Source organism: Cavia porcellus, unplaced genomic scaffold (assembly GCF_034190915.1).
Source record: "Cavia porcellus strain 051 isolate PalLab524CR breed Dunkin Hartley unplaced genomic scaffold, mCavPor4.1 scaffold_8, whole genome shotgun sequence".
Classification (NCBI taxonomy): Eukaryota; Metazoa; Chordata; class Mammalia; order Rodentia; family Caviidae; genus Cavia; species Cavia porcellus.
Window position 1 is genome coordinate 72,700,544 of NW_026947491.1, and position 22,831 is coordinate 72,723,374.

The following is a 22,831-nucleotide window of genomic DNA, read 5'->3' on the forward strand; positions in this document are numbered from 1 at the left end:
AAATTCTTGTCTGGATTTTTTTATGTCTTGTCCATTCCTATGTGGCTTATTCTCTAGTTTGGACCTAAAATTAGTTTGAACCTAAAATTAGTTTGACAACATCCATTTTTTTTTTTTTTTTGCTTAAATTTTAGTGCCATTTAAGCCTTCAATTATGTTCAGTTTTAAATAACACTGGGTAAAATTGCATAAGTTGTATGCTCATAACTTTTTTCTTCTTTTCTATTCTTGGTAATGCAATTGCTATTTTGTCTATTGTGTTTTTATTTGTATTTGTTTTGAAGAGGATAAAACAGAATCCAATGAGATCTTTGATTAAACAATATTTTTTATTTTAAAGAGGATAAAATATAATAAAACCAAGCAGAACAAATCAGTGTAAGAGATACAGGCCTAAAAATATTACAAAATCAATAATAGTTACCATAATGTCTTTTGATGTCTTCAATATAGCTACAGATAACTTGAGACATAGTAAAAATGAAACAGAACAGGATAGAATAGAAACAATAAAAACAGAACAATGAATGAAATAAAGGGCTTCAAAACAAGCTGATAGTAAATCCAAAATTGCCACCCTAATATATCTTGCTATCTTTAGAATACATAATCAAACAAAATAAAAGAGAATAAAATCCAACCCAACAAAACAATGGAAATGATACAGGATTTCAAAACAAGACCATAGGGAATCAACAATAGTCATAGCCTTCAGAAGGCACTCCCTCCTAGATGCCACACTGTTTGCCACTGATCTCTGAGCATACAACCAGACCACTGGCTCTAGACCCACAATATTAGTGAAACACCACAACACCACAGGCATCCAATTGCATTTCATCCCCCAGCTATCATCACAGCCTGTGTTTCTCTGGATAAGCTGGCTGCTTATGAGGTGCTGGGGGGCTGAGGGATGTTACTTCTTATTTGTCAGCCTGTGCGCTGGAACAGGTAGAGTCTGGCTGTTCCAATCCAATGGGCGCCCGCATATGACGCTGGTTCCCAGGCTGGATTTGCTTGCTGATGTGTCCTTTGATCTCTTTACCCCTTAGTCTGTGAAAGGCCTTGGCTATATTTTTTTAATGCTGCCTATTTGGAAGTAGATTTGCCTTCCCATGTGCCTCCGTAATTGGCATGTTATTCACACACTGAATCAGTAGTAATCTAGGATATCATTCTCCCATAAAACTGAGCTTTTACAGTATAGTATGCATTAGCTTCCTACCTGTCATACTTGAATGCTGAAATGCAATTCAAGTTATCTTAATTTTATATAAAGTCTAAAGAGCCATATGTGATTAGTGGCTAACACATTGTAGAGCACAGATGTAGAGCTGATGTAATTAATTTAGGTGACTGTATCCACCAAAGAGCCCAAATTAGTGCATCAAATGACTAACTTTAATTTTTAAATATAATTTTGAAACAAAATACATTTGGAATTGTTCCATGTAGGATGTTTTTCTCTTTGAATTCTTACTATAATAAGTTCGAAGCTGTTAATGAGAAATTTAACTGTTGAAAATGGCCTTATTCATTTTTTAATAAATATTAAACTTTAAGAAATAAGATGACAACTTATGCCTTAGATAACTTTAAATTGTATATATACTTATACTGATAACTGTTTTAATATTAATCATGGTTAAAAATGGCAAATGACGTAGCACAGTTTGTTTACTTTGAGGATTTGGAAGTCAAATAATATTCAATTCGATATTTACTAGATAAGTCTAAATTGTTTTCATCAGTCATGTCTTATTCTTACTTATGTTTATAATATGCTTATATTTCTTATTTGTATACACTTGGTAGGCTAAAGTTGATAAAAAATAATTACTTTTTACAGTTTGAAGACTTTTAATGTATAAATACACTGCTTCTGGCATATATAGGCAAAGGAATCAGTTATATAACTTTGGCATTGCTAAGTCATTAATGATCCCACAATTTTTCTTTTTGATTTCAGTAAACAGTAAAATGACCTTAATAAAGAGTAGAAGGGATTCTGATTTGGAGAGATGCCTAATATCTCTTTTACTATAAATTACTGGATATAAAACCTCTTTATTTTGCTTACTAATGCCAACATGAAGATTAATATCATAATGGAGCAAAAGTAATTGCAATCTAGGGAAAAAGCAATAGAATTTTACTGTAAACCCACAGTAATAAATGATATTTTAAAATCACAATCCTGAAATTTGCCAACTCACTGTCAATGTACAATTTAGTTTTTATTTGATAACAAATTTAGCTCATTTGACAGAGGGAAAAATCTAGAAAACTAATTATTAGAACTATCAAATAATAATAGTAATGTCACAGTATCAGGTATCCTTTGCTGAGTCAACTAATTTTGTGCTGTGTTAACATTTTTAATAGAAAAATTTTGCATCATGTCTTCAATAGTAAATATTTTCAAATTCTAGATTTTTAAGTTTTTCATATAAACCAATCACAAGGCCAACTGGATCATCGTGACTTCTTTGCAGTAATCAATAGGTTGACAGATGAGGGAAATCTTTTTCTTTTGATTTTCTTTGCCTACACTGCTAGAACTAGTCAAATCTGTCATAAATTTTAATAAAAATTATCTAAATGCAAAATGCTGTCACAATTTTCTCAAATCTCAAGAATCTGTATGAGGATGAAATGATTTAAAAGTATGTTCACTGTGTCAGCTAGAATTATCAGCAATACTGCCTTTATATTTTTAATTTTGTCGTGTTTTCATGTGGCATTGAAAGTGGTAGATATATCAACATTGTTTTGAAGTTTAACTGTTTACACTAAGCTTTGTTATATTTTAGCCTACTTTCAATAATTTAATGTAGAAATATTTGTTTCATCCCACTGTATATGTGCTGTCAGACAAGGTCTTATTGATAATCTAAATTTTAATCTTGTTACAAATATTTGCTTTTGATTATTTTTATTTCAAGTTGCAAACATATAAGTAACCTGTCTAAAAAATTATCTGGCTTTTTTTCTGGTTTCTGTCCCTTATTAATCTTTGTCTTTCCCATTCTCGTTGTCTTAATTACTTTTTTTGTTGCTGAGACAAAATATCCGACACTCAAAGTTAAAGAAGGAAAGGTTTATTCAGTTCGCAATTAGTAGTGGTTTCAGTTCATAGCTGGTTGGCTAAAGGGCAGGGCGGCATGGCAGAGAGGCATCACAGAGGAGACACAGTTCTTGTCGGGCAGAAGGCAGCAAAGGCCGACAGTAGTGAAGAAGCAGCCAGCCCAGCACCGTGTTTCTGTTCTTTATGTTTCTATTCAGACTACCCACTCTTGGGGCAAGCAGCACTCACATCTAGGGACTGAATTCCCATTTTCTACTCCCAGAAACACGCCAAACCAATCAGTGGACTAATTTAGTAATCACACACTCTTGATATCAGTTTCACACACTTAATCTCAGCTTCAGATAATCTAGATGCAGCCACCTCTGAAAAGCCCCACGTATGACCCCAAGAGGCTTTAGGGAGGGACATCAAGATATACTTACTCTGCCTGCTGTCCTTTTCTCAATGATTTAAATATTAAACTAGAAGCCTTGCATCCTGGGAGAGGGTACTCATCAAAATTATTCAAGGAAAAACAATTATTCAAGAATTTCTTAACAAAGGTTTTTTCTTATCTGAAATTTGAAGTTATTGTTATTCTGTATTTACTAGAGTATTTAAATTTTGTCTTTGGCATTTTTCATGTTAAATAATTTTGTAGTTCTCAACTGTTATTTGTGATAATGTATTGTAGCATTATCGGAAGTCCTATAATGTACCTAATTATTAAATCAAATTGAACTGTAAATTATGCAAAGCTATGGTGATGATTAAATGCACTTAGAGAAATATTGCACAATAAATTGTCTTAGCTGTTTTTGGTGAGAGTTGCACACCCACACATGTATATGCACTCACAGCCAACTCAAATGAAATTATTGACATAATGAGTTGAAGAATTGTGTAGAGTATTAAATTACTTTTCTATTCATCCGATCAGTGTAATGTTCTGTTGCTGTTAGTAATTGCCTTTTACACTATCTCATATGATAGTCATTCACCAGATGTGGCTTCTGAGATTTTGAAATGTAATAAATGCAAATTGAGACTTGGTAGGGAAAATTGGGAAACATCTTACAAGTAAGTTCTATGTTTATTAAATATTGAAATAGTAATATTTAGGATATGTTTGGTGTAACAAACATCATTAAACTCATTTGTGATTTCATTCTTTTATCTCTTAATGTGCCTCCCTGAAAACTTCAAATAATATGTATTTCTTACATTTGTAATGCACAGTATATCTCTTTTTAAAGATTTTTTATTTAAGGAGAAAAAGAAAAAAACAGAAAAAGGGTACAAGTTATACAGAATTTCAGAAAAAAATAAACAGTAGGAAATCACTAGTTAATAGATTACATATTGTCATCTTAGAAATAGTTGTTCAGATTACAAAATTAAAGCATATAAAGTGGACATTCAAATAGTGAGATTGCAAACAGTTCTGTTCAATGATCCAACAAAGCACAGTAATATGGTTATCTATCTTACACACTTAAATATACATGCATTTATATCCTTTAGAGCACTTTCTTTTCCTCTCTTTTGTACAATGACAATTACACATTTTGGGTTTTATTACTTCCACAGTTCTTATTACTTTTTTTGAAGAGAATAAAACCAAATGTGACATAAGAAAACAGTCAGTCAAATCAAAACGATGGACATAATACATACTGTAAAAACAAAATACAAGGTGATCAACATTGGTTACCATAATGCCTCTTGCTATCTTAAAAAGAATTGCCATATCATCAGTTATAAAAAAATTGAACAAAATGGTAAAGAACAAAACCAATAAAACCAAAACATTGGAGACATTACAGGACTTCAAAAGAAGATAATAGTCAAACCAGGATGGCGTCATAATGAATCTTATTGTCTTCACAGTTGTTGCCTATACTCTCAAACTTGGTAGTATCAAGCAAAACAAAATAGAGGAAAATCAGTCAAAACAAGATGGTGAGAGCAATACAGGATTTCAAATCAAGTTAATAGGAAATCAAAGTGGGTTACTATAATATATCCTGCTATTTTTTATTTTTCCCTTAATTAAAAAGATAAAAAGTAAATAATAATAAAGGAGATTGAGATAAAAGAGGACATAACAACAAAACAGCACAGTTCAAAACATAGCCATTTAAGCAAAATAGTATTTCACCATCAGATAGCCCGACATAAAAGTAGTTACCTTAGTGTCTCTTTCCTTGAAATCTTTGAATATAACTTCATATATTGTAGCATTAAGCATATCAAGACAATGTAAAACCATTCAAGAGAATGACAGTATTACAGGTATTTAGAACCAACTAACAGAAAATGAACAATGTTTTCTGTATAATCTCCTTGTCTATAAAGGTTTTTGTTTGTATTATCACATATAATAAAATCCAATAAGATACAACATGTTAAGACCGATGGAGAGAGAACAAAAAATTGATGGGACTTCAAAACAAGATGATATTGAATCAGCACTAGCTATTATGATGTCTTGTTTTCTCCAAAATAGCTGTTCCTACCATCCAACCTTCTCTGCCTCATTTCTGTTGAGCTCTTTTTCTGTTATTAGTTGTCAGTTTGACTTCTTCATTTTGCTTTCTGCTCCATTCATTGTGGCCGCTCTGCCATTGTTTCTGGAATCTTGGTATTTTTCTTTTTTTAGAATGTCCTGCAGTATTCTCTGTAGAGTTGAATTGGTGGTTGCAAATTCCCCTAGTTCCTCTTTATCCTGGAAGCACCTTGTTTTTCCATCAATTTCTAGGGACAGTTGTGCAGGATATCTCAATCTTTGCTAGAGGTTATTATCTTTCAAAGCTTGAATTATTTCTCCCCATGCTCTTTGTGATTTGAAGGTTTGTGCCGAGAAGTGTGCTGTAATTCTGATGGGTGTTCCCTTGTAAGTGATCTGTTTATTGTCTCTGACGGCTTTTAATATTCTATTCTTATATTGGATTTCTGGAATTTTGATTATTGTATGCCTGGGAGTAGTTCTGTTTGGGTTGTAGGTGGCTGGGGTCCTGTATGCCTCATACATCTGAGTATCTTTACCTTTTGCTAAATTAGGGAAATTCTCCTGGATTATTTCTGTGAATAGCCTTTGTAGTTCATTTGTTTGTGTCCCTACTTCTTTTATGTTCTTAATTCTTAAGTTATAGATCCTCTTATCATCTTCAAGCTTTTGTATTATTGCTGTTTGTATTCTTGTTACTTTTAAGAAGTTTTTCGTTTCATGCTCCCACATTATAAATCTGTCCTCCAGTTCAGATAATCTATCCTTAGTTTCTTTCAAGCTATTATGCCAGCTTTCAGTAGAGTTTTTAGTTTCCTGGTAATGTCTTTGAACCTGCTTTACATATTCTATGTTTTCTCTATTTTCTCCATCAAACAATTCTCCCCTTTTTTTCTGTTCTTCCATTCCACCATTTGTTTTTTCTTGGGTGGTGCTTAGCATTTCTCTAATTATTCTACTTATATCTTGCTTTAGGTCATTAAATACTTCACATTTGAACTCATCTATAAGGCGCTGGAGATATCGCTTTATGTCTATTGGTGCCATGTCTGATATTGCATGTTTTCTGTCCTCATTCTCCTTTGCATTTACCTTTCCTGGATCAGTGTGCTCAGGATTGGGGGCTGAGGACCCTTTCTTGTTGCTTCCTCTTCCCATACTTTTTGTTCCTTCCATACAATGTATAAAGGAGGCCCAGTTTCTTTCTTTGTCAGTTACAGTTTGTTTGAATTGCACTGGCTAGGTGTTCCTGCCCACTGCAGTGTACTAGGGAGACACAGACCTGGGCAGCCTCTGCTGGGCCTCCCCCTCCAGGTCAATCAACCTACTGAAGGCTTCACTGCTAGAGTGCACCTCCAGGCGCTGGGACCTGGTTTGGGCTAGCCTACTGGGTCTTAGCTGCATCACCCAGGCCAAGCGCTCCCCACCAATCCCGCATGAGAGGGGAATATTTGACTAAAGTCACTGCAGTGTCCTGTTCTGGCTGGTCTGCCCAGTCCCAGAATGTCCTCTGTTGGAGCCTCCTAGTCTATGGAAGGGTCCCTGTTCCTCTCATCACCGCAGGTCGATGCAGGGCTCCCTGGCAGTCCTGCTCTCAACTTCGTTCGCCGATTCCCGCTTTCAGAGGTTTCGCGTCTCTCTCCCTGCTGTGCCGATCCAGACACAGCTGCAGCAGCAGGAAATTCAAATCGCCGCTTCCAGAGGCACAGGTTCCAGCTTCATCGCTGAGATTTTATCTGTTCCAGTTATAGCACCAGGACTGCATTTCCCGTTGGTTTCTCTCAGCTTAGTTCGTTCCTGGGTTGGCAGGGTATATCTCCCCTTGCTTAGGACTCCTCACACCACACCATTCCTGGATTCTAAGCTGGCTAACTCAGAGAGCCTCTATAGCTGCTGTTATCTATCTGCCATGTTCTCCTGGAAGTCCTGCACAGTATATCTCAATTGAACCTTAAGTGTTTTAAGTTTTCCAAGTATATCATCCCCAAAATCAGATATTGCAATGATATATTCCTTGACTATCTTTATATTAGCAGATGCTGATACTTTCTTTTTAAATATGTGGGTTTCTAATTGCGTGTTCAGAGTTTCATACAACTTAAATAATGTCTTATGATATTATCTACAGACATTTCCAGAGATTAAAATTGCCATAATTTCAGGTAGCAACATATCAATCATAGACATCATTTATCAGTGATTTATTTACACTTAAGAGTTAGTTAATACATTTTTTAAATAGTTTCAGATGAAGATTTCCTAGTGAAACTTCTACTTTTTGGCTCCTATTGCATCCAAACTGCAGTTTAGGGTGAAGATTACCTATAAGAGTTAGGGATGATATCAAAGTCAACTTGGTAACATAATTTATTAATTCTATCAGTTTAATAGCTCATCTTTTGGTTGAAGATCAAACCATCTTTAACAGCTTCTCCCTTCTTCAGACAATCCTTCAGGGACATTAGTCAAAAGTCATTGGCTTCCTTAGTCAAGGTCATGATGGTGATGCTGCTGATAACTCTTTTATTAGCACAATCCTTTTTCCTAGCATCTACCCCTGTCAGTCTTTCAGTCATTTTAAATTTATTATCCTTCATAAGAGACTCATCTTTCAGTCCTCTAAGAGTATCGTCACCCACAGTTTTATCCTGTTTTTATGACTCTGCCTTCAATTTCACCAAACTTCATATTTCTTTTATGAGTTCTAGCATTTTGCTCCACTATGTCTTATTTCCTTTCCATGCTGGTTATTCCCACTGTGCCGCCCTACTACCTCGCCTGGATTCCCCAGCCAGCCTTTTCAGCACTGACTGGCCATCCCTTCTTTTCTCTGTCACATCTGACCTGCACTGTCCCTGTGTAGCATTGCAGGCTACTGACTGAATCCATGCAAACAAAGTGGTGCTCTTAAGCTCTCTCATTTTTATGATATAGTTACTTAAGGAGCTCATAGTTTAGTGTGGGAAATGGATAAGAAACAAATAATTATTGAATGTGATCCGTGTCTATAGCAGACAAAAAATGAATACATTTGAAGCTTAGACATAGAAATATTTTAATCTCTGTGAAGTGTTCCCCAAATAATATAATATTAAAAGCATAGTAAAATCTCTTCAGTTGCAGATCACACAGTGTTCAAGATGAGCAGGCAAATGTTAGTAAAATTTCTTTATTTTGATCATAATGTATCAATTCTTCATATACACACTATTTTTTTTGTAAAATAGTCCATGAGCCATTAAAAATGGAAGAAAAATAGCCATTCTTTTGTTGACCACTAACAGGATTAATCTAATTTTATTTTTCTATTTCATTCTTTCTGTTTTGCAATGTAGTCTGCCAAGCGTGCTCATTTTCCTTTATTCCTTAGCCACCTTATATTTATATGACTTTTAGATCTGGAAGGCCACATTAACATTTGCTTTTTCATGTGCTAGTTTTCCTATGTATGTCTTCAGAATTAAGAACTATGCTATTGAGATCAGATAAACTTTACCAAAATAATTCATGAGAGGATTAAATGCATCAGATTCATAAGCATGTTTGTTGCCTTAATGATACTTGTAGGTGTGGTTTTTGGTTCATATCCTTCAGGAGAATATAGCACTCAATTGTAGAGCTAAAATTAGTCAAGAGTAAAGATTTTTCGTGTTTGATTATTAGAGCAACATGACAGATGCATTACAAGGATGAACTTTGCTCTTCTCAAAACTGAGAAGTAGTAGCTGTGAATTCTGCTTTTGAAGCATGTCACTTCATTGTTGTGATATGCATTTTCTTGTATTTAGGCCAAAACAAGTAATATGTCTCATTATTCCACAGTATAATATAATGCTAATGTATTATTTTCCTCTTACATAAAGCATGCTGTTTATTCAACAACATTTTTAAAATATGGATGGAATTGTTTAGATATGCTTTGAAGAAACAGTTTGATTTTACCCCTTCTCCTGTATTCAGGTTCAAAACATTATTTGTGGCTGGAGAACGATGTGATGTGGAGACCCTGGAATGGTCCAAGAAGGTCTTCAGAGTACCTGTCCTAGACCATTGGTGGCAAACTGGTGAGCATTTTCCACACGTGTATATAAATGTCAAAATGTTTACAAATTCTGCAAGAACTGGAGGAAATTCTATCTACGACTATGAGGGACTGACTCAGGATTCAAGTGATTGTGGTTTCAGTAGAAATTGATAATTCTGTGTCACATTGTTAATCATATGTGACCCTGGGACCACCATTCCCTTGGTCTCTAGGTTCAAAGCACTAATGACCTCTTTGTCTTATCTTCTTTATTTTCTATGTTCAGAAAGTTACCAAAGGTCAGATTTTTCTTTAGTTATCTTTTTAGTTCCTACAATCTTCAAAATTTTACTGCCTTTGAAGTATGGAAAGAGAATCATCATTGGCTCCAATTTAAATTATCCTTATAGCTTCCTCTTGTCCTCCCCATTTTGTTATGCAGCCTGCATACTGCTTCTGGAGTCCTTTTGAAAAGCAAAAGGAGTTGAAGCATCAGAATCCCTGCCATCCTTCTGTGTTATATGCAGCCTAATTTCTTCTATGTAACTGCTAAGGCATAAAAAATTTGTTTTTTGCACAAAGCAATTATAATAATATATGTAGTTTACTTACTTACTGGCTTTGTTTATTCTCAGTTTTCCTCAGACAATTGATCCCTGGGAAACAAATTTTCATAGTAAGTACACAGCATATAAGTTTTGGGGCAAGGAAATAAGGGGAAAAGAAAAGCTGCTTATTCTGAGGGAGAGCTGTGCACGTACGTGAGAATGGATAGATGGTTTAGAATCTGTTTTCCTCCTTACTGAGGACAGGGCTTGTTCCCTCTGACCCAGGGAAAGTAGTTATGGAAGTGCTCTAGCCTCCTTAGGTTCATATTTCAGTTCAATTCCACTTACTTCTATGTATTATGCCAGCCTTTTTTATTCCTTTTTCACTGTCCTCATTTTCTGATTACTGGGAGTGACTTCAAATTTGTATTAAAATTTAATTAAGCTTCTTTGCAAAAATTAGCTCTGATTGTACAGTGGTTGTCTTCTTGAATATCAATGAGATAATTACAACAGATTCTAGGTTTTATAGTTTGGAGATTTTGAACCTGAAAAATTATACTTTTATATTATCTCCCTGCTTATTGCTCTTTGGACAAATGTGTGCACTATATACTTTGTAATATGAAATAAAAAGCATGATCAGAGCAGAAGATATATTCCTTACATAAATCAAAATCAGACACAAAGTTTCTGTTCTCTCCTGTATAATTGAGTAAAGGAAAAATTGATCATCTATTGTTCAGACTTGTAACTAGGCATTTCAAAAGATAAGATCATATTGGAAGAAAAAAATCAATGATGTGTATAGAAATACATAAAAATATGAAGAATTATTATCTCAGCAACAAAAAGTGTTTGTAGTGCTGATGCATTTCCTTTTATACAAGAGAGCTTTAATGTTCTTTTCCTGGGTATAAACTGGAAGATATTTTGTCACCTTTGAGATAGCGTTCTTTCCCTGATCAAAATGGAGTGGTTTTTTTTTTCCATCCGTTAATGACCTTATGTAAGTGCTTGCTAAGAGTTTTATTTGTGACTATTCCAAAGATTGTTTTAGAAGCCAATGCTTTCAAAAGTAAAATTATGAATTACTTCTTTACTTATGGCTATAATAGTCTGAGTAGATGCATGCAGTGAGTGCATTTCTGTTTACATGAAAGCCTGTGAAACCATCACATGATGGTGTGTGTTGAGTTTCACGTAAATTTGCAATTTTTCTTTAGTATATCATACAGAGGGGATTAAGAGTCATTTCCTATTACTGGAGAAAATGGGATTTATACAAATAAACCGATTTCTACAAATGAAAGGACTTCTTCCCATTTCTCTCATTTAATTTTACAGCTTTTTTTAAACTATTGCATTCTATTCAATTTATTCCTTTATTATTCTATTCAGTTGAACTAACTAAATACTTCCATGTAGGTAGATTGGTAGATGGAAACATAGTGTTTTATTTTGTAAAATAATTTCATTCTAGGTGTTGCAGATGTCAGCTACTACATTTATCATTTTCTATTCATATATTTAGGACTTATAAACTGATACAGATGTTCAGCATTTGTAAACATTCTATTTTTAATGTTATATTAAATTGTTAAATCATTAGGAGAAAAAGTCAATTACTGTATTGGTGATTATTAACTCTTTGAAAAAATGGTGCCATATTTCTGGCACATCTGCTGTTTAACATATTGAATAGAGCATAGCCATGCCCCAGGAGGTGTACTTATAAACACCACATATGATTAAGTGGACTGTAAGGCTTGACCAAAGAAAATTTTCTTTATTTCAGCTTTTATGTCTCTGGGGATCCTCCTTCTTGTTACTTTACCATTAATTAACTTACAGGTTACCATTAATTAACTTATAGCCACTTACAGGTTTTTATGGACCTTTCATTCATTCATATATATATATATATATATATGTATATATATGTATTTATATATTTATATATGAATAATTCATGAATAGATATTTGGTCACCTTAATATAAAATCATAAATAGATCAAAGATCTAAGTATTAAAACAATCTGGTAGAAGATAGACTAATTAAAACCTTTGCAGACATAGGTATAGGCAAAGATTTTATGGGTAATACATTGATTGCACAGGAAATATTAAAATAATCAGCAAATAAGATCCCAAGGAATTGAAAAGCTTTAGCACAGCACATGAAACCATCAATAGAATGAAGAGGAAACCACAGAAGGGGGAAAACATTGCCAGCTACTTCTTAGGGGACTAGTATCTAAAATGTATAATGAATTTAAAAAATAGATTCTCAAATTTAGATATCTGATGCAAAAATTGGCACTGAAATCAATAGACACTTCTCAGAATAGGTATAGATAATCAATGAATACATGAAAAGTTGTTCAACAACACTGATCATTTTAAAAATTTAAGCTAACATTGAGATTCTATCTCACTTCAGAAAGAATGAATGTCATCAAGAGTTCAACCAATAACAAACTGTGGTGAGGCTGTAGGGATAAAGAAACTCATCTCTACTGTTGGTGGGAATATAAATTGGTACAGTTACTATGGAAAATCAGCATAGAGATTTCTCTTAAAACTAAAAATAGAGGTTCCATTTGACTTAGCTATTTTCTTTTTAAATATATTCCAGAAAGAGTTAAAAATCATCATATCACAGCGATACATGCATATATATGTATGTGTATAGTAGCAAAATTTATAATAGCTAAATCTTGCATATAGCACATATGCCCAGTAACAGATAAATGGATAAGGGAATTGTATAAACTTTATTACATTCAGCGGTGTACTACCCAAAATAAACCTTAGAAATTTTTGAGTAAATGGATGCTCTTCAAGAGCATAATTATAAATGAAATAAATCACACACATGAATTTAAATATTGCACTGTTTCTTTTGTGTGAGAAATCCAAAGTATAAAAAGTGAGCAAAACAAGAGGATAGCTATTAGGAAGTAGGAAGAATTTGTTCAAGTGGAAAGAGGAACAAGAGACAGGGAGAGGAGAAAGGGGGAAGGAAAAGAAAAGAGATTTAAAGAAAAAATAATTTAAAACATGAAAATACATCAGAGGTTTTGTAAACTTGAAAGGGAGAAAGGATTAGAAGGGCAAGAAGGGAAAGGGATAAAGTGAGAATTGAGATGTTATATACATGTACAAATTATCCATGATGAATGTGTTCTTTATGTAATGCAAACATGTACTAACAGTGTGTGTGTGTGTGTGTGTGTGTGTACAAAGGAGCTATTATGAAATTATGATGTATAATTTGAAATTAGCAAGAAGTATATTAAGCAACTAAAATTTATCAATAAAAATGATTGGCTTTTGTGACTGGTTGGAAGTTCTCTTAAGTTAATCTATTAATATTATTGTGTTACTTTTGTTATCCAGTGTAGTTTGTATTAGCAATAACAGGCTTGATGACTTACGTCTTTGTTTGATCCATTAATTTTACACTGTTGTGTGTTTAAATAGTATTTTAAGAATCTCCATATTGATTTCCACAGTGGCTGCACCAGTCTACATGGAGAAGCATTCGTTTTTCCCCCACAGCCTCTCCAAAAAGTAGGATTAGAAGTTCCATTTTATTCAGCTATTCCACTCCTGGGTATTTTCCTAGAAAAACTGAAAAGGTCATGTCACAGCGATACATGTGCATCCATGTTTATAGCAGCACAGTTTGTAATAGCTAAATCTTGGAAACAACCAAAATGCCCATCAACTGCAGAATGGATGAAAAAGATGTATTTTTATACAATGGAATAAATAGTATTTAAGATTCTAGATGGAGAGCTAATATGTGGAGCATCTGAAATCATACCAAAACACTCTACGCTACTTGTAGAAATGTTTTTAATGAAGACTGGCTATTCAAGGCCATTGAAATGTGGAGATCTGGTATTGGATTGTAATAACATAATCATTTAATGCTTTCATGAAAGAAATTGGTATTAGTAAGTTTAGACAGAAAGCTGATTCATCTAGCTGATTCATAAATCTAGATAAAAACTGAATTGCTTTTCACCGAGGTGTTTCATCTTCACTGTAATTTATCCACATAATAATTGAAAACTTTTGGTTTATATACTACATTTTTCATTTTCTTTTTTTTCATAGAAATTGAGAAGTGAAGGTGCTCAGTCATGATTTAAGAAGGAAAACTAGAGACTAGATAATAACTCCATTAAAATATATAAATTCATACGTGAAAAAGAGACGTCAGAACTTCACTGTCTTCAATGTATAATCCCCACAAAAAGCTCTCTACTGTTACTGATCTTTATTAGGAGTAAGAGGAGCTTTTCCAGAAATCAGAAGGAAGTACAATTTTAGAAGGAAAGAACTGTCAGCACAGTGCATGGTGTCCTTTGTAAGAATTATTTTTTTCTGATTCAAGTTGACTGCAAAAAAATTCTTTTTCTTGTGAGTAAATGAACTAATATACATAAGTATTAAGTATTAAAACAATCTGATAGAAGATAGACTAGGAAAAACCTTTGCAGACATAGGTATAGGCAAAGATTTTATGGGTAAAACATTGACTGCATAGGAAATATTAAAATAATCAGCACCTGTGCTCACATATCTTAAATTTGTTAAATTTCAGAGACTGATCGTTGATACCTAAACCCAGGATCTTATTTTTTTTTTTTTTTTTGAAGTTTATGTTTCCTTTTCACCTTTTTTCCTATTTGAAATAAGACATGGTATTTATTTAGAAAAGATTGTATCAAAATATCTTGCATTCTTTTCTGAACGTTATTTAACCCCATGTAGTGATTCTAGTTATTCTTTCCATCAGTAGGTTAATTACAGACCATGACTGCACAGGCCAGGAACGATCGTGCATTCTTGTAATCCCAGCATTCAGGGAAGATGCTGTACAAAGACCACAGTTAGTGTCTTATTGAAAGTATGTCTCAGAATGTAAGAGGACTGAGGATATGGATTCAATCCCCAGTGTTGCACTTAAAAAAAAATGACTATAAACCTGGAATAGTCAAGTTACACAATGGCTTTTCTGAAGGACACCTTAGTGAAGAGTTTACATGCACAGAATTTGTGATTTTCTCTGCCTTTTGTCTAAGCATCTTCTGTGTAGCTTCCATCAGAAAAAAAAAATAATCTAAAAGGAAATGTTTTAATTGTCTTTATATCTAGTTAATATCATAATTGACATTACTTTAATGCAGTAATAAAATTCATCATAGAATTCTACCAATCCTGAGGAGGAATTTAAATGAGAAAAAATTATAGTTTGTCTAACAGGTTGAGAAATTGGTGGAGATATAAGGTATTGATTTTGTTTTATCTTCCTTGATCCACGTAAAGTTATTATGTCTTGAGGTAATCAGTATATTTCTCATCCTATTGATTGAACTACTGTGTTTTTATCTGTGACTGTAATTCAGGAGTGATAATAGTCTTTATAGTGTCTAAATCCTCTTTTTGGGGGGAAGAATTTGAAAATTCTGGATTTTATTAAAGTGGACCCAAAGGCTTCTGCAAACTTCAACTATGTCAGTTCTTCAATACAAGCCATTACTCTGAAGTGCATGTACTTACTAACACCATATTATTAAATTGGGTCACAGCTACTTGCCATGACAGTCCTTATTTTTGCATAGTTTGGTAGGATATGCTTACCAGGGGGAGACAACTGGGACAGTAGTTTTAACAACAGAAAATGGTTAGGCTGACTGAATTAGTGTCTTATCCTTAAGTATATCTGGAGAAGATTCTTTAGCCCAAAATATTTTTAAAGATATATATATATATATATATATATATATATATATGTGTGTGTGTGTGTGTGTGTGTGTGTGTGTGTGTGTATGCGTTTGTGTCTATATATATAATGAGAATCAAAACTATAAAATAATTGATTACACTTTGACTGCAATCACACTAATCAGAGATATCTATGAGAAATATTATAGATACAAGTATTGCATTGTCTCATTCCTCCTGGGTAAACTGATTACAAAAATATTAACTAGGATTTGAAGATTGGACAGGTAGTGTATCAGACCAACTCATTTTTTTCCTGGCTCATTCTTTTTCTTTGTTACACTTGGTTTTGCAGACATACTGTTTCCATGAGTTTTTATTGATATACTTATGGTGGAAGGATTTAAATTTGTTAGTTTACAGTTACAAGTTTACCATTTTAAGCATACTTAGCTTGTGCTCCATGAAAAATCATTTGAAATTTATTGCAAGGGTTCTTCTAAAGGGGAGGCAGTAGTAAGTATCTTCCTTCCAGGCTGTGTCTTTAATTGTTTCAAATCTATTCTCGTGAATTGGGTGCCAAAGGCCACTAGTAAGTGTTAGTCTGGCTGCAAATGTGAAAGCAAAATATTTGGATTGCAATCATATCCTGCCGTCCAAATTTTGATTTTTAACATTGTATCATTGCTTCTCTCTGAGGTTTGTTCTGTGATTTTTGAGTCAATCAAATTTGGGCTATTTTGGTAGAATTTCTTTAAAGTACATTTTCCATACAGTCACAGACAATGGACAGAACTAGTGGCAGATGTACACTGCACGTCTCAAAGGGTAGGTGGACCAGCATGACCATGTCATGTGGTTGTCCAGGAGCTACCTTATGTTGTTTTCAAAAAGAGTGCAAAAAATTTTTCAGTAGTACAAATGAATTGCTATTGTCTGATGCATTTTTGTTTTTCACAATGTAATGGCCAGAAATAAATTCATCTTTTATTCATAGAAAAGATATTTGTGATAGCTCAGCAAAAGAATTTGTGATTGGAGACAAAGACTTGCACAGAAATGTGTCATCTCTGTAACATGTAGCTAGAAATGCTACTTTGTGGCTTGTGTCTTATATCCCCCTAAAGCTTCATGCAATTAAAGTGAGACCTTTTCACAGCTGGTTGAATCTAGAGTGTGTGACTGATTCATGGTGCAGTGATAGAAATAGGGTGGTAGGATTAAAGGTGGGTGATTACTAAATCAGTGCACTGATTGGTTTGCACCAACCTCATCCCAGTAGCCTAGATCCGATATAAGGGAGCTACTGTCTGCCCTCCATGAACTGTTTCTCCTTGGCCACCCTGCCTTGGAGCCAGCTAACTATGGGCTGAAACATCTACAAACTGTGAGCCAAATAACTTTTTTTCTTTTTAAATTTGCGTGTCAAGTATTTTGCCTCAACAATGAGAGGAAAGCAACTAAGATAGCTATGACAGTATCCATCTGGTGAAAGAAAAAAATAGGACTCTTGATGCCATCACTCTTGCTGGATAACAGTGAATTTTCTAATTTAGAGCAGACTACAGTAGTTAAAGTGGATGATTTTACAGATAATTTGAGAAACGGAAGTCTAGACATAATCTATGTGGATTCACTTTGTGAAAAGAGTAATCTTTTGTCTAAGATTGAAAGGTAAGACATTTTAAAAGACTATTTTTTGAAAGTAAGTGACTGTTAACAATTGTTAGTCCACTTTAAAGTGAATTTCGAAACCAAGCAGTAGTCTTTTCTCCTTTATAGTATTGAAACGTTGAAGGAAAATCAAATTGATTCTTATTGAATATAATTATATGAATTAGTTTGGAGATATGTAATTGTTTAATAGCATCACTATGTATGGCCATTATTACATTAGAGAATCTGTTCTGGCAAAGGACCAACTACTGGGAAATCAATTAATAATGCAGTTGGTTTGGTTTTAAAATATCTACTCTAATTCTCCTGCCCTTGACAAGGATCATATTCAGTCTGACAGTATGTCATGTTTTTAATATACCTCTACAAGAAGAAGTGTTTCAAAGCCTTTTTTTGAGGAATGTTACTGTTTGGAAATACGATCCCCTGCATGACAGGCTCCTGGACTGGAGCACTTTGGCCCTACAAAATAGTTCCCCAAATCCTCTCCTCTTTTGCTGTCACTTTGAATTTGGAAAACAGTAAGGGACTGTGCTCCTTGGAAACACAATGTGTATAGTCAAAAATGGTGTTGAATCCTAATAAGAAAATGCTTAGATCCTAGTTCAGTCATGTACTGGCCAAAGGTCAGTGTTTATCTTCTGATCATGAAACATATAAACACTTTCTAATGGCATTTCTGGTCTATGGTTAACACTTCCCTTCTCCTGTTCTTTCTGTAAATATCCTTTCATGAACATAAAGACTATTTTTTAACATCTTGGACAGTGGATTTTGAAAGCCATAAAAGTTTAATTTCCTAAAGTCAGATAGCTCGTTAACATCAGAATCAGAACTCTGACTGCTTTAAGTGACCAAATGCTTTCTTTCCATATGTATTATGTCATACCTTTATTTACCTGGCATTCTTAATCTCATTGAATTGCTGGTTATTTGGGGGTTTTTCACTGATTCATCCTCAGCATGGTGGTAAAGGAGATCAGACCATTGGCTCATATCTTAAATTAATGATCTGCTTCTAATACAAAAAGCTAAATTGCTTTGCATTAAGTATTTTAAACTACAGACGTACCACTTCCTGAATACAAAATTTCAACTGATTTTATTTCACCAGTTTATAGTTCACTGTTTCTGCTTTCTTTTTGCTACCTCCATTCAAGTTATTTATAGCTCACTGTATAGATTCAGAGGTAGAGAGAGAATTTCTTTACAAATTGCCTCTCTGCTGGTCATGATGCTACGATTAATATGACTCAGCAGTAAAGGGCTGCTGTATTGATTTAGGTCCCACACTTTCGCTTTCAACTTGGGCAGCCCATTTTTAAATCCACATTGCCTAAATGTAGTATTTCTAAACCACCATTGGGGCAGAATAGCCAATTGCCAGAGGCAGCACAGGTTCCTATTTGCAGAGCAGTTCTGCTTGCCAACGTGGCTTTCTTTTAGGCCTTACTCACGTCTCCTTTTTTGTGTGTGTGTAGTCACTAATGTGACCCAAAGCATTAACCTGAATTTACTCTACGTGGTTTTCTCCAGTATTTCAATCATTAAAACTCAATCCTGAGTATAACTCAGGATTGGTCTTACATTCTACTCTCCATCACCTGTGCCAGGCTGCCAGCATATAACTGAAATGCTGCACTGGGTTGGGGTTGTTAACGTAGTGCTTCAGTTTGCACTGCAGAAATTATTATTTAAAGAATAATCTTAAGCAAATGGCCCCGCCAAGGGTTATATATCTCCTGTTGCTCTGGACTGGCATCTAATTTCTTAACATGCGATGGAAGGCACGGCCTCTGCTCATCTCTTTCATTTTGCCACTTTTCATCTTCCCTAATCCACTGCAATAACCAGGCTTTGCTCTGCTGAGTGGTGTGCAGCCCCTTGATGGTGTCATTTCTGAACCTTTAAGATGTTCTTATTTCTATTTGACATTTCCTTCTATCTTTCCATCATAAAGAAATGTTTTTCAGTGAGTAGAATGTATTCAACCAACATTTACTGAAGGACTGACCTTTGATTATTATTTCAGATATGTGAAAAATTCGGAAATCGAGCTCACGGCTGCATGCTTGCAAAGTAGGCACTTATGCCACTGAGCTAAATCCCCAACCCCTGAAAAATTTCTAATGTAATTAAAACAGTAGCACACAGTGTTTCCCTTCTTGAACTTTTCTATTTTTCCTTCTCTGCAGTTTATTCTGTGATTTGCTATTAATTTTTTTAAGATCCCTAATCTTACTAAGGAGAACTGATGCCAACAGTCATGTCAGAAATTTATATTTACTAATCAACAAGCATTTTCCTGCACTTGAAATGTCAGAAACTGGACTGTTTGTTCTTATGATACAAATAATGTTTAATCACAGAGGAAAAAACCTGACTTCAGCCAAATGTAGAAGAATGTCTTCATGTTACTGCATACTCAAACCTATTTGAGAATTACATTAAATATTTTAAAGATTTCACAATATTTCAATGGCAAGTATTCCACGTATCTATTACTATATATTTTAAAAAGTTACTCTCTAACCTAGTAGCACAGTGAAAGGAGCATGTCTCTATGTTAGTGATAAAAACAACTCACTCAGTATTCAGCAGTGAATGGACTGACCCAGTGGGTCTTGAAAATTTTTACTTTCCTGCCTGAGGGTGACTGGAAGGTTGGTGTCACCTAAAGTTGTTGACTGGCGTGCATGCACACAGCTGCTTGGAAGATCCAAAGTAGAGGATTAAATCTGTACCATGGCTCCTAGGTTCCAGAGCTCGCTAGTGCTTGAAGATTCTTAAAGTCCAAGTCTGGAAATGACACAGAATTCCCTTAGCTGTTAAGAGTAGTCCAAAAGCAGGCCTAGGTTAATGAGAGGGTACACAAATTTCACCCCTTGATGGGAGGCATTTCGATGAATTATGGCCATCTTTTCCACTGTCAGTAGATTTCAAAGTTGTAAACATAGTTCTTCATCTCTTCGTAATTTACTGTTTATTCACTCTTCAGAAATAAATTCTATTAGTAGTCTAATGTGTATCTTGCCAAGACGTATACTGTTGCTCAATTTATGTTACTTACCGATCATGTTGTACATTTTATTTATAATGTTTTGCTAAACAACATTTTGTGAAAACTATTTTCTACCAGTAGACATTCTTTTGTGGTATTTGAATGGTCTTGCACTATTCCTTAATATGAAATAATTCCTATTTTTGGATAATTAATACTGTTTAGGACATTCTTGTCACTGCACACTCTTATAAACATTTCCTAGTATATATTCTTTGAAGTGGAATAACTAAGTTAAAACATATGTATATTTTAAAGATTTTTTGTAAGAATTGTTAAGTTGCCTTTTATACATTAACTAACTTATGTAAAAATGAATAGATACATCACAAAATGATCTGTCTTTGGTTTGTGTGGGTCACCTAGCCATATAATGTGTCTCACATTCACCACTTATCTGGGCACTTGTCCTTCTTCCAGTCTTGAAAATTTTCATATGAATTGATATTTGCTCTTCAGGAAGTCATAGGAATCTATTAACCAATTATTATAATATAGCTGCAGTTGGTCTCTGCACTTCCTCTCCTTCTATCTGGAAGCCCAAACGAAATGAGCCTGACCATAAAAACTGAATTGCGTGCAAATGTTTAAATAAAGTATATGCATGTTGTTATGACTCATTAACCTTTTGCTCAGAAATTCTCATTAGTAGCTTGCAACATGACTCATTCTAAAACCTTAAGGTCTTATGACAACTTTGAATTAGTCATAAAGGAATGTTTCCTCACTCCCTCTCTGACCTTGTTTCTATTAATTTGTTCTGTATTCTCCTTCAGTCATAAAGGCTTGACCAATTATTCTTAAGTACTCTAAGAATAAACCTTCCTCAGGAACCGTATTCATGGTCTGTTCCTCCAAGATTCTTTTCCCTGAGATATGTGTGTGTCACACACACACTCTGCTCTTGCTCAGATGTTACCATCTCATGAAGGACTTTCCTCTTCAACCAATATAAAATTGCACCCTCCGCCCCAAGACATTTCAGATCCTGTCCATTATTTCTCTTTTTCCTTACCCTGTATCATTCTGTGATATAACTTGTATTTTATTTTATATATTATATATTGTCTTCCACCAGAATGTGAGTCCATGAAGGTAGGGATTTGGGCCTCTTGAGTTTATTTCTGTGTCCCCAGTTTTAACAATAGTGCAGGGTACATAACAGCTGCTCAGTGAATATTTCCTAATAAGTGGTTTGTACCACTGCCACTTCCATTTGTAAATATGAGGCTAGAGTCCTTGCTTGTCACATAGCTTTTTCTTTATCTACTTTGACATAATCTGGGTGACTTATTCTTTACTCACTCTGTTTTCTACCTGAGAACCTCACAAGTGATTTACTTGTCTGTTCATCACCTTTGAAAAAAGTATGTGAGCTAGGAAAAATTGTTTAAAATTTTTGTAGTGGGTCACAATATTTTTCCTGTGTAAACGGATGTTCCTTTTTTTCTCCTTATTGCTTTGTAGTTGGATTAAACACAACAATATAAATAGAAAGTACTTAACACTGAACGTAGCAAAATATGTATTGGAAAAATATGTCTATTAGTTCTTTTCTCTTTTCTTTTCCCAATAGAAGCTTGAAGAAAAATTCGTTTGTGTAATGTTGTAGTTTATAAATAGATGTCTTCCCCAAAGCCTCATGTGCTCAGAGATGGGGCTGTTGGGAGGTGATTGGATCATGGGGTTTGATACTCACTAGTGGACCAATCCTAATGTGCTGCTGGGAGCTGAAGTCTGATTGGAGGAGGTGCGTCCCTGGGGCTGGTCTGGAAGCCTCTGTCTCCCTCCTCCACTGATTCTCTCTCTCTCTCTCTCTCTCTCTCTCTCTCTCTCTCTCTCTCTCTCTCTCTCTCTCTGCCTTTCTGTGAGCCACTCTCCTCTCACACCCCTCTGCCATGCTGCCTTGGACTGAGACCTTTACAAACTGTGAGCCAAAAAAGGCCTTTCCTCCTTTAAATTGGGAGTGTGAGGCATTTTGCCCAGTGAATAGAAAAGTAACTAAGACAGGTAATGTCTCACTGTAACAGACAATAAAAGTACTATAAGGTTTGGCCTTGAAAAAAATGAAAGTCTCTCCATCAGCTACCAGTGCAACTGTGATAGTCTGGCATTCCTCATACCTTCCAATATCTCGCCATCTTTTTCCTGGTTGTCAATGATCTGAAGAAGTCATACTGGTGATTTCATGAGCATTTT

At 34.5% G+C, this 22,831-nt stretch overlaps 1 protein-coding gene across 2 annotated transcripts in view; it reads left to right on the forward strand.

Moving 5' to 3' along the window:
* Acss3 (acyl-CoA synthetase short chain family member 3) overlaps positions 1 to 22,831 on the forward strand; it is a 168,342-nt gene that overhangs the window by 113,495 nt on the left and 32,016 nt on the right. For both annotated transcript variants that reach the window (XM_063255218.1, XM_063255217.1), the window contains exon 9: positions 9,540 to 9,643. In XM_063255218.1, the coding sequence (XP_063111288.1) occupies positions 9,540 to 9,643 (104 nt within the window). The remainder of the gene's footprint in view (positions 1 to 9,539; positions 9,644 to 22,831) is intronic.